The sequence below is a fragment of the Rhinoderma darwinii genome, unplaced genomic scaffold (assembly GCF_050947455.1).
Source record: "Rhinoderma darwinii isolate aRhiDar2 unplaced genomic scaffold, aRhiDar2.hap1 Scaffold_4155, whole genome shotgun sequence".
Lineage (NCBI taxonomy): Eukaryota > Metazoa > Chordata > Amphibia > Anura > Rhinodermatidae > Rhinoderma > Rhinoderma darwinii.
Window position 1 is genome coordinate 39,596 of NW_027463718.1, and position 16,943 is coordinate 56,538.

Genomic DNA, 16,943 nt, shown 5'->3' on the forward strand with positions numbered 1-16,943 from the left:
TATTCAATTGAAATCAGGGCTGATTAGGGCCAAGTATGTCCAAAGATGACAAAAATATAGTCGTAATAAAATATAGTACTGGTAATGGAAGCGATATCTATGTAAGAGCAAAAAGTAAGTACGAATCGCAGATGTACAGCAGTACCATATCTCAGATAGATTGAAGTCAGTGGATGATCAAGAATAATAAGCAATCAGGGCCGATTGGGGCCAAGTATGTCCAAAGACGACAAGAAATATAGTCGTAAGAAAATATAGTACTGGTAATGGAAGCGATATCTATGTAAGAGCAAAAAGTAAGTAAGAATCGCAGATGTACAGCAGTACCATATCTCAGATAGATTGAAGTCAGTGGATGATCAAGAATAATAAGCAATCAGGGCCGATTGGGGCCAAGTATGTCCAAAGACGACAAGAAATATAGTCGTAAGAAAATATAGTACTGGTAACCCTAAAACAATGCAGACCACAGACCAGACCACTAAATAATTACAGACCCTAGACCAGACCCCTAAATGAATTCAGACTACAGACCGGACCCCTAATAAAATACAGACCCCAGAGTGGACCCCTAAATAAATACAGACCCCGAGCTAGACCCCTAAATAAATGCAGACCCCAGACTGGACCCCTAAATAAATACAGACCCCAGACCAGACCCCTAAATGAATTCAGACTACAGACCGGACCCCTAATAAAATACAGACCCCAGAGTGGACCCCTAAATAAATACAGACCCCGAGCTAGACCCCTAAATAAATGCAGACCCCAGACTGGACCCCTAAATAAATACAGACCCCAGACCAGACTCTTAAATCAATGCAGACCCCAGACCAGACCCCTAAATAATTACAGACCCCTAAAACAATGCAGACCACAGACCAGACCACTAAATAATTACAGACCCCAGAAGAGACCCCTAAATGAATTCAGACTACAGACCGGACCCTTAAATCACACAGACCTCAGACTGGACCCCTAAAAAAATACAGACCACAGACTGGACCCCTAAATAAATACAGACCCCAGACTAGACCCCTAAAAGAATACAGACCCCAGACTAGACCCCTAAAAGAATACAGACCCCAGACTAGACCCCTAAAAGAATACAGACCACAGACCAGCCCCCTAAATAAATACAGACCCCAGACCAGACACCTAAATAGATTCAGACCCCAGACCGGACCGCTAAATAAATACAAACCCCAGACTAGACCCCTAAATGAATACAGACTCCAAACCAGACCCCTAAATAAATAGACCCCAGAGCAGAGCACTAAATCAATGGAGACCACAGACCAGACCCCTAAATAATTACAGACCCCAGACCCGACCCCTAAATATTTACAAACCCCAGACCAGACACCTAAATAAATTCAGACCCCAGACCGGACCCCTAAATAAATACACACCCCAGACTGGACCCCTAAATAAATACAGACCCCAGACTAGACCCCTAAATGAATACAGACTCCAAACCAGACCCCTAAATAAATAGACCCCAGAGCAGAGCACTAAATCAATGGAGACCACAGACCAGACCCCTAAATAATTACAGACCCCAGACCCGACCCCTAAATATTTACAAACCCCAGACCAGACACCTAAATAAATTCAGACCCCAGACCGGACCCCTAAATAAATACACACCCCAGACTGGACCCCTAAATAAATACAGACCCCAGACTAGACCCCTAAATGAATACAGACTCCAAACCAGACCCCTAAATAAATAGACCCCAGAGCAGAGCACTAAATCAATGGAGACCACAGACCAGACCCCTAAATAATTACAGACCCCAGACCCGACCCCTAAATATTTACAAACCCCAGACCAGACACCTAAATAAATTCAGACCCCAGACCGGACCCCTAAATAAATACACACCCCAGACTGGACCCCTAAATAAATACAGACCCCAGACTAGACCCCTAAATGAATACAGACTCCAAACCAGACCCCTAAATAAATACAGACCCCAGACCAGACCCCTAAATAAATACAGACCCCAGACTAGACCCCTAAATAAATGCAGACCCCAGAGCAGACCCCTAAATAAATACAGACCCCAGACCAGACCCCTAAATCAATGAAGACCACAGACCAGTCCCCTAAATAAATACAGACCCCAGACTAGACCCCTAAATAAATACAGACCCCATACGGAACCCCTAAATAAATACAGACTAGACCCCTAAATAAATACAGACCTCAGACCAGACCCCTAAATAAATACAGACCCCTAAATATAAACCCAGATTCTATATTGTGGATGAAAAGGGTTTTGCCAATAACCTGAGCAAATAACCGTTGTTTATCTCTACTGTAGGAGTGGCATGTATTGCTACTGTGTTCTGCAGACCCCTGACCAGGCCATAAGAAACCCTGGTTGGGAAACACAGCTCTGGACACTAGACTGGCACTCATGATGCCCACATCAGACATGGCAGAGCAGGTTACTGCCAGGCAGGTGCCACCTGAGGATTCCATGACCTCTGACATCACGTGACCTGCACACGACCAACTGCCGTTTACTTTCAACTGTCGACGGCAGCGATCGGACTGAAGTCTACAGGTAGGAAGATATTGGTGAAAATGGCGTCCAATGGACATGGAGAAGACGGCGAGAAGAGAGAAGAGGAGAAGAGGAAGAGGGAGGAGGACAGCGTCACCGGATTCAAGAAGAAGAGGAGAGGAGCCAAGGACAGAGGATTGGAGGATGAGGAGCCAAGACCTGGGAGCAGCCAAGACCCTGGAACATCCAGCCCCTATGCCAGGCTTACCATCAGCCGCTTCACCATCCACCAGGTCCTGGGTAGGGGCAGCTTTGGCAAAGTGAGTAGAATATCTAAATATTTCATTTTATAGGGTGGTAAACCTAAAGTTGACCTTTTATCTCCATCAATTGTTCTCTGTTGTCACCATGTTATGCTGGATGGATGATGGGTGTAGTGTTCTCCTATGGGATGCCTAATAGGACATCCAGAAGTATTCCTGCCCCCATAACCACTACTTTAGTTTTTCATTTTAGTATTTTTCTGTCGACATATGAGAGATTTTGATTTTTGGGGGCACGAGTTGTAGTTTTTAATGGCTCCATTCAATGTACCATATCATTTACTGGGAACATTGTAAAAGTCTGGTTTTTTTTAGGTGAAATAGCAAAAAAAAAAAAAAACAGCAATTCCTCCATTGGTTTAATAATTTGGCTTTTATGGTGTTAACTTAGTGGTAAAAATGACACGTTACCTTTATTCTGCGGGTCAGCACAATAACGGGATACCAAAATTATATTGGTTTATTTTTTATACTTTTTATCCAATAAAAACAATTTGTAAAAACATTAATTTGTTGTGTCTTCATATTCTGAAACTCCGAATTGTTTTTATTTTTCTGTTGATGGGGCGGTGTGAGGACTTGTTTTTTGTGGGGCGAGCTGTACTGTTTATTGGTGCTATTTCGGGTTACATAAAACTTTTAATCACTTTTTTACTTTTTATTCCATTTTTCGAGGAGCTAAACAAAACGAAATAGAAAAAAGTTTATTTATTTATTTTGACTGCAATATTTATGTATCGCTTGAATTGTTATTTTAGCCTCCTCCTATTAAGCTTAGTAGGAGGACCAAGTTAGCAGACCTTGGGGTCTCCATTAGGCCCCCTGGCTGCCATGACAACTATCTACACACTGTGATCGTGTTGCGGGTAGGGGTGATGGGGTGACAGTGGGAGCTTACCTCTATTTAACTGTTTAGATGCCACGGTCGCTATTATAGCGTATGATCCTGCTCCTTACTACCCCCACCAACTAAGATAATTATGTCAAATGTGGGTAAGGCGTGAAGACCTCTCCATACAGGGCCCAACAGCAGACACTGCATTATGCTGGGAGCTCAGCTTTGTTCTGCTGTAGAGTCCTGGGCACTACCCGACTGACCCACCTCTCTGTCCACCTCTGTTCCTTCTTCTTCTCATGAGGAATCTCCATTTGTTTTCCTCAGGTGGTCCTGGCATCAGTCCCCGGCCGAAACACCTACATGGCCGTAAAAATGATCACCAAACGGGACAATACGGACGAAATTATGAGAGAGCGGCGGATACTCCTAGCGGCCAGACACTGCCCGTTCCTATGCCACCTCTATGCCGCACATCAATCTGAGGAGCGGGCATTTTTTATCACGGAGTATCTGTCCGGTGGCAGCCTGGAGGCTTTGATCAGGATGTGCGGCTGCTTGAACATCGGCAACGTAAGGCGAGTAAATAATCAGGAGACTGAGGGGGGTGGAAAGAAGAAAAGGTGAGGGGGGAGGTCAGATGAAGGATAATACAGAGAATGCAGAATACAGGCTGCCATAATCAGCGCCTCCTCTCTGCTAGAGACCGCACACACTCCATCATAACATGATATTAGGGAATTGATAGAGGAAGATTTCATGACATTGAGACTCCACTCTGTTCTCCCCATCAGATTCTACACAGCAGAGATGATATGTGGCCTCCAGTTCCTCCATGGACACAACATCGTCCACCGGTAAGCAGAACTTCCCCCTTCTTTCATTCTCCTTTACATGCTGGAAACACTGCACCCAGCTTTCCTACACTCCTGAATGGCTATTCTGCTTGGTGGTGCAATGACCCATCCCCCGTCTCCTGGATCACTGGGCGGATTTGTCATTCTCTCGTCTTATTTCTTTGCAGAGATCTAAAGCCGGAGAATATAATGTTGGATGCAGATGGCCACGTCCGTATCATCGACCTGGGATTGGCCCAAGATGGCGTCACCGCCTCCAATAAGATCCGTGGAGTGTCGGGAACGTTGCATTACATGGCCCCCGAGGTGCTTCTTAGAAAAAAATACGGCTCCGCAGTTGACTGGTGGAGCCTGGGGATTGTGGTGTCCAGGATGGCAGCAGGACGCTCCCCATTTTACAACGGCCCCGTCAGGCAAATGGCTATCAAAGCCATCACCACCGCGAAGCCTAAATTTCCAACTTGGCTTAATCCTGACGTGAAACATCTGACTAAGAGACTGGTCCGTAAAAACTCTAAGAGGCGCCTCGGTGTGTGCGGGAACATCAGAGAGCATCCATTCTTCTCCACCATCGGCTGGGAGGAACTGCAGGAGAGGAGGGCACAGCCACCATTTACACCATTTGTGCCCGTTCTGGAGAACCAACATCTGAAGTGGCCAGAGAATAACAAAGCCCTTCACCCCTTGGCCGGGTTCAGCTTCATGTCACCAAGCTGGACCCGATAAGATCTCAGGACAAGGGCCCAGAACTTCATGCCTCCTGACCCGCGCCTCAAGTCTCTGCTGCTGTATGTCACCTCGGCTGCCCAGACCATCATCTCTCTCCTTACCATCTTCATGCCACACCTCTGCCATCTTGCTGCTGCACCAGAGCCTTGACTTGCCATCCTCCAATCCCGGGCAGGCATCTGACATCACTCCAGCCTGAAGATCCTCTACACCCCCCAGGAGCGGCCTGTGCTTAGTTTCCATCTGGGGAGATCAGGAATAATAGCCGCATGTTGTAGTCCTGGGGCCGGAGCGGCCATTATACCTGATCTCACCTCAGCACAGGCCAGGTAAGTAATGCACCCACATCACCCACATCACCCACATCACTCACATCACCCACATCACCCCACTATATAATAAGTATAGACACCACACTACATGATAAGTATAGTCACCCGCATATAGACACATAGTACATTTAGATTAGACTTTAGCCTTTGATCCTGGGATTATTCTGATCGCCATATTTGGGGTCAGGAAGGAATTTTCCCCCCTTAATATGAGGACAATTGGCTCATTCCTCAAAGGGGGTTTTCGCCTTCCTCTGGATCAACACGGCCTTAAATAGGTTTAGGATGATAGAGTAATAAGTAGTAACACACATAAGTAACATAATATAAATATAGAAAATAATTAAAAATAAATCTTAATTTAATACAATTTATAGTTTACACATAAATAAATACAGTAGTTCATTAAAAATAATCATAAAAAAAAATGAGTAATTTTCCCCTAGTCTTTCCCCATATTACACATGTTACACTTCAGCCTCTGATCCTGGGATTTATGCCGATCGCCATATTTGGGGTCAGGAAGGAATTTCCCCCCCCTAATATGAGGACAATTGGCTCATTCCTCACAGGGGGTTTTCGCCTTCCTCTGGATCAACACGGCCTTTAGATAGGTTTAGTATAATAGATAAATAGATGACACATACATATACACAGTATATAATAATAGTAGTCTTAATACTTCTAGAATAATCTCCTAATAATAAAATATAACCTTCCCTTATCTATAAATAAAACTTTCCTTTTACCCCCTACATCTTTGTGCTTGTCTTTATTCCCATTGGACTTCTGTGTAGTAAATGTTGTGCGAGCTCTGAGACCCCCACCAATCACTAGAACGAAGCAGCTGAAGGTCTCGTGTGAGCGCTCAGCCGCTTCCTGTCTGTTCGGCTTTTTCCGGAAAAATGTATCGGCTCATAGACTTTCTATTGAGTCCGTTCACCGATACATTTATTTCTGGAAAAAGCCGAACAAACACGAAGCGACTGAGCGCTCACACGGGGGCTTCAACTGCTTCATTCTAGTGATTGGTGGGGGTCTCAGTGCTCGGACCCCCACCAATCCAATCTTCTGACGTGTCACTATGTCACTATGACATGTCAGAAGTTTGTCAAACGTTTAGCTACACTTTAAAGGTATATGTCAGATTTAAAGCCCAAATGTGGTGTGAACAGAGCCTTACAGGGGTTGTCAGGTTTTTACAATACCGTTTTGCTAGAGGGGTCCAGTAATCTGTGGGGGAACTTGCTGCAAGAGTTTAATTTCCCTACAGCATCTCTAAAGGGGAAGTAAAGTATTACACAGTTCTATAATCACCGGGCTGGGCATGTAATACATGGATGTGATGGTCCTCCTGAGCAGGAGATGATGTTTGTTGCCCCTCTCCATTCTGGATAATTAATCAGGGTCCTGAACGGGGGAACCCACACTATTACCCCAAAATTCCCTAATAGGGCATTTGAAAATGGGGTTTCCAAACCAGAAAACAGCTTTAATGGTTATATAATGATAAGTGAGAGTTTGTTACAATGTATCAGTGCAGGAGAGAGCTGAAGTACAGGCTATTTAGATTGTGGAGGATTATCTAAACGGGATACACTGAATGGGGCACAGTGGGGGATGGAGGATCGGCTACAATGCTGCCCCCTACAGTCAGGGCCCTCACCTCATGGATGCTCCTGTTACCAGATCCTTCACACCAGAGATCAACATTCATGAAGAAGAAAAATCCCCTGCAGAGACGTCCACACCGAGAGATCCAATAGGACTGGTCTATACAAGGAGTCGTCATATCCGGGGGCATATTTACAGCCATGCCCCCATATAATAAATACTTTATTCCTGTATACATGAGAAGTTCTACAACTTTATAATATCATTTATGTTTCAATTACTCACCATTTTCAAGATCTGTTTGCTGTCAGTGAATGAGGACACTCTTGCTTACATTCAGATGCAGTGAACCTGTACATCGCTAGTCCTGCTCTCAGCTAAGAAACATAAAGTAGATTAGGAAGTTGTAGAACTTTTCATTTATACAGCGATTAAGCTTTAGTTACATAAAATCGGAAAACACACAGGAAGAGGATTCATTACCGGTAGTACTACAGTGATCTGGTGCCCGCAGGTATCTAATGGTAAATACGGCCCTGGTCAGTGGCGTAACTACCGCCGTAGCAGCAGTAGTTGCTGCTACGGGGCCCGTGGCATGAGGGGGCCCGTGTCGCCCGCCGGCACGGGCCCTCACCATGGCCGGAGGCTCCGCTAGCAGCCGCTATGGCTGCTACAGCGAGACGCCACTGAACCCTACGGCAGAGCAGGGAGGTATCTCCCCGCTCTGCCATTAAACAAAAGACATGTATCCCCTAGCCACAGGATATCCACAGGATAGGGGATACATGCGTGATCGCTGGCAGCGATAGGGATAACGGGGGACTGAAAGTCCCCTGAAGTTCTCCATCACAAACCTCGGACTTCCGGGGTCTGTGTCAGCAGTTCCGGAGAAATGAATGGAGCACCGGTCCCGCTTGTGCGCATGCGTGACAAGCGCTCCTTTAATTTTTAGTGAGCTGCGCAGACGCGGGAAGTCAGAGGTTAGTCATGGAGAACTTCAGGGGGACTTTCAGTCCCCCGTTCTCCCTATCGCTGCTGTGGATAGGGGATACATGTCTTTTATTAGGACACACTGTAGGTCGCATTTTTTTAGGAGGGGGGACGCTGTATGGCGTTCCCTACAGGGGGGAGACGCTGTATGGCGTTCCCTACAGGGGGGGGCTGTATAGCGTTCCCTACAGGGGGGGCTGTATGGCGTTCCCTAAGGGAGGACGCAATATGGCATTCCCTACCGGGGGGACGACGCTGTATGGCGTTCCCTACAGGGGAGACGACGCTGTAGGGCGTTCCCTACAGGGGGGGACGTTGTATGGCGTTCCCTACAGGGGGGACGCTGTATGGCGTTCCCTACAGGGGGGCTGTATGGCGTTCCCTACAGGGAAGGCTGTATGGTGTTCCCTACAGACCCCCCCCTGTAGGGAAAGCCATACAGACTCCATGTAGGTAACACCATACAGTCCCCCCTGTAGATAACGCCAGACAGCCCCCTCTGTAGGGAACGCCATACAGCCCCCCCGTAGATAACGCCATACAGTCCCCCTGTAGATAACGCCATACAGCCCCCCTATAGATAGCACCATACAGCCACTCTGTAGATAGCGCCATACAGCCTCCCCCTGTAGATAGTGCCATACAGCCCCCCCTGTAGGGAACGCCATACAGTCCCCCCCTGTAGGGAATGCCATACAGTCCCCCCCCTGTAGGGAACGCCATACACCCCCCCCTGTAGGGAACGCCATACAGTCCGCCCGTAGATAACGCCATACAGCCCCCCGTAGATAACGCCATACAGCCCCCTCTGTAGATAGCGCCATACAGCCCCCTCTGTAGATATCTACAAAGGGGGCTGTATGGCGTTATCTACAGGGGGGCTGTATGGCGTTATCAAAAGGGGGGTTTGTAAAAAAGGCACTATCTACAAGGGGGGGGGGGTTGTGTGACACCCAGGGGAGGGGGGGCCCCAGTCAAAAGTTTGCTATGGGGCCCAGTCTTTCCTAGTTACGCCCGTGGCCCTGTTGGTTACCTCACCTTTATGTGTCTATATGTGACAGGCCATAAAATGTCATATAGGAAAAAACGTAAGAAAGAACTTACCATACGGGGATCATATATGTTATGTCACTGGAAGAAACCTGCAGCACCAACACCAATGGAACATGAGGATGACGCCACTCAATGTGCTGTCCATCACCCCCATCGCCCCACGCGTTTCACTCCACCTGTGACTCTGCCGACTAACGTAAATACTGACTAAACACAAACTCTGACCGGCCTCATCACTAGTCTCTATTGTCATACAGCCGCCTCCGATAGAGAATTTACCCTCATCCAGTGCTGGTGAACTAACCCCAATCTACTTACATGTGGTTTCCAATAGTCAGTGGTACATATAGTATCCAAAGTCTGGTGGCCAGTGGTACATAAAGTATCCACAGTCTGGTGGTCAGAGGTACATATAATATCCAGAGTCTGGTGGTCAGTGGTATATACAGTATACAAAGTCTGGATACTATATGGACCACGAACCACAAGACTCTGTATACTGTATATATCACTGACCACAAGACTATGGATACTATATGTACCGCTGACCATCAGACTCTGGATACTATGACTCTGGATACTATATGTACCACTGACCAATAGACTCTGGATACTATGACTCTGGATACCATATGTACCACTGACCAACAGACTCTGGATACTATATATACCACTGACCACCAGACTCTGGATACTATATGGACCACGAACCACCAGACTCTGTATACTGTATATATCACGGATTACAAGACTCTGGATACTATATGTACCGTTGACCATCAGACTCTGGATACTATGACTCTGGATACTATATGTACCACTGACAAACAGACTCTGGATACTATATGGACCACGAACCACCAGAGTCTGTTGGTCAGTGGTACATATAGTATCCAGCGTCATAGTATCCAGAGTCTGATGGTCAGCGGTACATATAGTATCCAGAGTCTTGTGATCAGTGATATATACAGTATACAGAGTCTGGTGGTTCGTGGTCCATATAGTATCCAGAGTCTCGTGGTCAGTGGTACATATAGTTTCCAGAGTCTGGTGGTCAGTGGTATATATGGTATCCAGAGTCTGGTGTCAATGGTATATATATATATATATATATATATATAGTGTTCAGAGTCTTGTGGTCAGTGATACATATCACATCCAGAGTCTGGTGGTCAGTGATACATATAGCATCCAGAGTCTGGTGATCAGTTATACATATAGCATCCATAGTCTGGTGGTCAGTGATACATATAGTTTCCAGAGTCTGATGGTCAGTTGTATATATAGTGTCCAGAGTCTGGTAGTCAATGGTACACATAGTATCAAGAGTCTTGTTGTAAAGGATCTGCCAGACACAGCTTGTGTCGACGCCCGTGGTTAATCAGTCTGCATCTGTTCCTAGGTCTGATAGAGTGACTTGATCTGCTACCACTCAGGCTGGTAGGCTGAGGAGTGGGAGAACCTATCACAGCCTGGCCAGACGGTTCTAGCTCCCGCCCTTATTTATACCTTCATTTGCTGCTTGTCCTTTGCCTGTGATTCTCTCTTGTTTCCTGGCTCTGCTGTTCCTGCTATTACTATTGACCTCTGCTTCATATTGACCCTGGCTTTACTGACTCAGCTCCTGCTCTGTGTTTGTGTAATGACGGGGTAGGGAGACAGACAGGTGAGCCCTAATCTACCCGCCACTCAGTCCCTGCCTACTTGCAACGACCCGTCCTAGGCAACGGGGTACAACTGGGCGACAGTCCCTACGCTCAGTAAGTGCACGACAGACAAACAGACAAGGGTACACAGAAGCTAGGGAAACGGAGCAGCTGCCCACGGAGACACCGTGAGCAACGAGAGAAGTGAACGAGCCGAGTCAAAGCAGGAGTGCACGAGATGCAAAACGCTGAGCAGGAGAGTGGTCAGTAAGCCAAGGTCAATAACAAGAAGAGGATCAGTAGTTCAAGCAGCAGCAGCAGAGCCAGGAAACAAGCAGAGCAGAATCACAGGCAAAGGAGGAACAGGAAAGGCAGGTATAAATAGACAGTGGGCGGGAGCTAGCTCCGTCTGGCCAGGCTGTGATAGGCTCTCCCACTCCTAAGCCTGCCATCCTGAGTGGTGGAAGATGGAGTCAGTCTCACAGACATAGGAGCAGGTGCAGACTGATTACCCACAGGCGTCGACACAGAAGTTGTGTCTGGCAGATCCTTTACAGTTTGGTACCTTGTACACTCCTGGTTTGACTCGGCTCGTTCACTACTCTTGTTGCTCACGGTGTTGCCATGGGCAACTGCCCCATTTCCCTTAGCTTCTGTGTACCCCTGGATGTTTGTCTGTCGTGCACATATTGAGCGTAGGGACCGTCGCCCAGTTGTACGCCGTCGCCTAGGACGGGCCATGCAAGTAGGCAGGGACTGAGTGGCTGGTAGATTAGGGCTCACCTGTCTGTCTCCCTTCCCCGACATTACATAATCACCGGCCCATATACCTTTTCTACCTTGGTTCCTACACAACTATGGACCCCCTTGAGACCCTGGCTCAGCAAATGCAGGGTCTCTCCCTACAGGTCCAAGACCTGGCTCAGAGGTGCAACCAGCGTGATGCTAACCAGGTAGTGCCCTCCACCTCACCTCTTGAACCCCACCTAAAGTTGTCTGACCGTTTCTCAGGGGACCGGAAGACTTTTTTTCTCCTTTCGGGAGAGTTGTAGGCTCTATTTCCGTCTAAGGCCCCACTCCTCAGGTTCTGAGAGCCAGCGAGTGGGTATAATTATATCCCGGCTCCAGGACTGCCCCGAAGAATGGGCCTTCTCCTTGGCTCCTGACGCCCCTGAACTTTCCTCTGTTGACCTTATTTTTTCTGCTCTCGGGCTCATCTATGACGAGACTGACAAGACTGCCTTTGCCGAGAGTCAGTTGGTGACCTTACGTCAGGGTAAGAGACCCGTTGAGGAGTACTGTTCTGACTTTAGGAAGTGGTGTGTAGCTTCTCGGTGGAATGACCCTACCTTGAGGTGCCAGTTTAGATTGGGTCTGTCGAACACCCTGAAAGACCTGTTAGTTAGCTATCCCTCTTCTGACTCTCTAGATCAGGTTATGGCTTTAGCGGAATGTCTTGACCGACGTCTCAGGGAACGACGACTTGAACGTTTTTGTGCCTTCCCCTCTGGCTCCCCCATGATGGCTCCCGAGGTTCCATTGCTTCGTTCTTCCACGGAAAACTCGGATGAACCAATGCAACTCGGGGCCTCCGTGTCTTCCCAACAACGTAGAGAGCTCCGCAGGAAGAATAGTCTCTGCTTGTACTGTGGGGATGATATATTTAAATAGGTATTACCCTCTTACAATTTTATATATAATATGCTAGAGTAATTCACACTAGGTGTACACCACCAATTGTCGATATATGAAAAAGGAACGGGGAGTGGGAAAAGTAGTGTGTTTTGTAATTGCAAAAAAATAAAAAATACTTTATTATTAAATTTATATTAAAACAATGTTAGATGAAAAATGATGTTGCGCCAAAGTCCCCTAAATTGGCGCACTATGACAAATTATGTCTGATTTAGATTGCTCCGGATTGTAAAGAATATATATGTGTCTAACCTCCCCCTTATTTAGTAATAGAGAGGAAACTATAATAGTCCCTAAACCAGAAATTGGGTTGTTAAATAATTGCAAATAACTGTCCCCCTCAGTGTCAATGATGAGACAGTCTGATTGCACATGAACCCAGAGGTTCCTTCAACGGGCTGATAGTGAAGCCCAGCGGTGGAGAAACCCCTGTATTAATGTGACTGTAATGGGTTACATGTACATGTGTCTTATATGAATAGACACAGCACAACAGAGTTGCAACTGCTGCATACTAGGAACTGAACAGGAGAAGGGAATAGACTGGGCCACAGTGTGTAACGGGCGGCGGGTCCGCTGAATTGCCTTGGTAGTGATCTAAAGTATCTGTAAAATTCCTATCAGGCAGTATATCACTTCCCCCCAGCTGATGTATACTAACAACCTAGCTGTCAGGGTTTACAACAATTTATGTGGGCTAGCAAATAGGCTGCGGTCAGCTGAGTATTTATGACTGCACACAGCAGCAAAGAAGCCCCCGTCAAAGACAAACACTGTGTGTGTGTTGTCTTATTTGTCAAAGCTCGATGTAGCAGAGCCGTTACTGCTACATTCAGGTCTCCAGCCCTGCAAGGAGACCTGACAGGCCAGCCACGCTCCCGGGCAAATGATCACACAGGCAGCGCGCCTGGACTGCGTTCTCCAGCTCCACACAACAGTGAGTACTCTGCCTGACAGGCAGTAAGGATATTGTACCACTGTTTGTTTGTCTGTGCAAGATAAGGCTGCCTGGTGAGTCGCGTATATGTGGGGAGGGCTGCAGGGAGCCGAGCTGCTGTCAGCTGTTTGAGTACGATCCTGTCTCAAACATAGCTCAGCTCCGTGCACTCATGCACAAAGAGCTGCTCAGGCAGCCCGGCGTGCAGTATTGCCGTGCTTGTTCCCTAACTGTAGCAGATATTCTGCTGATTTGAACATTAAACTGCTATTAGCAGTACGGAGCAAAGTGTTTGGCATCTAACATTGGTGATATTTAAAAGACACCCGACGCGCGTTTCGCCGGTACTTCCGGCTTCTTCCAGGGGTGGCAGCCGCCGGAATCAAAGGCCAGATATGCTAAGAGTTCCTGATTGACAGGAATAGTAACCAATCAAAACAATTTGAGAATGGAAACAAAGTAATGGTGCAACGTGATACCTCTGGTTAGTTCCAGCAATGTATCCATGTTAAAATAAGGTGCATTCACAAGCTAAAATCAAGAGAACACACGATTTCTCAGATACTGACACTGACCTAACTGAGGCCTCTGGGTCCGATACAGAGACCAGAAATTATGATCAGGACAAGGGTCAGGCCAACTCCCCGAGGAGACACCCAGCTTTAGGGAGTGATCACAATACCGTCCCGGAAGTCCCTTTTTTACGGGACAGAGGGAGATGGGGCTTCAGAGGGTCCCAGAGGGGGAAGGGGAAGAGAAAAGACCAACAGAGAAGATGACCCTACAAATGACCGATTCTCTGGGAGATTCTATGAGAGTGATCAATTTATCGCAGCACTCTCTTACTGACATACAATCACAAGTCTTGCAGAGGGGCCTCAATTTTTGTCTTACGACAAGACTTAATAAATTCACAGTGATTAAAGATCTGCACCTTTTCGGTAGGAAACTGATATTTAAAAAGATTTTTTCACAAAGAGACATTCAACCCAGTAGCCCTGTAGAAGAATTGATAACACAATTTCCAGATTTGTTGGACCTTACAGGTCAGGAGGCGGCAACTCTGGGAGATCTTGAATCACTTTTATCAGAGAATATGACCGATGGAGATACAAACACACTGGAACGCCAGAGTAGAAAACATCTTAAAGCAAAATCAACTACTATGCCTCCTCTGGACACTTTATCAACAGAAATTGTACTTGAAGCATAAGTCAAACCATCAGGTATGACATAGTATATCAGAAAACCAAAAATATACCTGATGTAACAAATAACACCACGTAGGCAAAAATAAAATATGTAATTACATATTTTATTTTTGCCTACGTGGTGTTATTTGTTACATCAGGTATATTTTTGGTCCTCTGGACACTTGCCCAGCGGTTAAAGTTTTTCTAGACTTGGTGGGTCAAGATATTGTGTCATTCCCATACCATAGGATAGAGAACAATATTACTGAAGTGGAACGTCAGGCATTACAAGAACTCCGATTGTGGCAGGACGTTGTCTTTAAACAATCGGATAAGGGGGGAAACATTGTTATCTGGCCCAAGGAACAATATATACGTGAAGCAAGGAGGCAGCTTCTTGATAAACAGTGCTATAAACCGTTATGGGGGGATCCGACAGCTCAATTCTTGAGTGAATACAATGCACTGATTTCAGAAGCTCTCTCATTGGGAGCGATCACCCCCAATGAGAAAAGTTTTTTATCTGTCAAGGGCCCCAGGGTTTCCACTTTTTATATGCTCCCAAAGGTCCACAAAAACCTTAAGAACCCCCCAGGTAGGCCTATTGTCTCTGGTGTGGGAAATCTCACGCAGAAGTGTAACAAGTGGCTCGACAATGAACTCCGTGATATTGTGTTGAACTTACCTTCCCACACCAGAGACACCATGCAAATATTGAAAGAGTTGGATGGAATCAGTCTTAACCAGGACGAAATTCTGGTAACCTGTGACGTGGAAAGTCTGTACACCAGCATTAATCACTCCAGGGGCTGTTCAGCGGTAGACTATTATCTATCTAGAGACCCGAGTCTGAACCCTGTGAGGAAGGACTTTATTCTTAAAGCACTGAGATTTATCCTTACACGAAACTATTTCATATTTGATGGGCGGTTTTACCTGCAAATCAGGGGCACGGCGATGGGAGCAGCTGTGGCCCCCACATTTGCTAACATTTATCTTGGCTGGTGGGAGGAGGTAATTGTTTTTTGTGATGAGCAAAAAATCTTGACAGATAACGTCTGTCTCTGGAGGCGTTTTATTGACGACATATTCGTCATTTGGGGGGGCTCTGTCCTTGAATTGGAGAATCTCATTGAGAAATTGAATGACAATGATTTTAATCTGAAATTGACCCTTGACTATAACCCACAGTCGATCCCATTTTTAGATGTTCTCATCTACACAGATCCAGAGAGAAATCTCCACACGGATCTTTATAGAAAGGTGACTGCCACCAACAGCTTATTAGCTGCCGAAAGTGCACACTCAAGAAACACAATTAGGGCAATACCGAAGGGGGAGTTCTTGAGATTGAGACGCAATTGCTCGACATTTGTTGATTTCAAGAAACGAGCAGTTGAATTGAGGGCTAGGCTGCAGGCGAGACACTACTCCAATCGCAATATCAAAGAGGCCTATAACATAGCACTGAGAACCAACCGTGAAGAATTGCTCATTTCTAAAAAGACACGAGCCAAGACAGCTATCAAAACCTCTGAAACCCCCATGCAGCCTAGATTCATCACTGACTATCATGCAGACTGGGATAGCATGATGCAGATTATAAACAAACACTGGCATGTACTTAAATCTGATCCTAATCTAAACACAATCTTGGGTGAGAGGGCCCTTTCAGGTTATCGCAAAGGAACCAGCATTTCGAACATTTTGGTTGCAAGTCACTTTACGCGGGGTGACGGTACTAAGAGGGCCCAGATTATGGGGTTTTTCCCTTGTAAGTTATGTAAAGCATGTAGAATCCTGACTACAACCAAGCAATTCACTGATGGATTTGGGGCGTTGTATAAGATCAAAGAACATATGAACTGTAACTCCGAAGGAGTCGTGTATTGTCTGGAGTGCCCCTGCGGTTTGAGATACGTGGGTAAAACGACCAGAGCACTCAAAATCCGTATTGGAGAACATGTCAGGTCAATTATAAACTATGACAAAGGTGAGAAGGATTGTAAACTCCAGAAGAAAATATTCACACCTACTCCAATCGCCAAACATTTTAAAGAGAGACATAATCTAGAGTGGCAGACTCTGAAAGGTTGGGGCATCTGTAAACTCAACATGGGCATCAGAGGGGGCAACCTTGATGAGGCCCTTCTGAGGAGAGAAAGTGAGTGGATATTCCGTATGAACTCCGTTAAACCGTTCGGCATGAACGAAAGTTTCAAT

The 16,943-nt window shown here is 46.3% G+C and overlaps 1 protein-coding gene across 1 annotated transcript; it reads left to right on the forward strand.

The window, feature by feature from the left end:
- The first annotated feature begins 2,355 nt into the window (after positions 1–2,355).
- LOC142709523 (protein kinase C-like 1) lies at positions 2,356–5,183 on the forward strand. The gene is made up of 3 exons (XM_075848493.1): positions 2,356–2,836; positions 4,002–4,531; positions 4,699–5,183. The coding sequence occupies exons 1-2, from the start codon at positions 2,597–2,599 to the stop codon at positions 4,299–4,301; spliced, it is 540 nt and encodes a 179-aa protein (XP_075704608.1). The 5' UTR covers positions 2,356–2,596; the 3' UTR covers positions 4,302–4,531; positions 4,699–5,183.
- Positions 5,184–16,943: the final 11,760 nt, after the last annotated feature.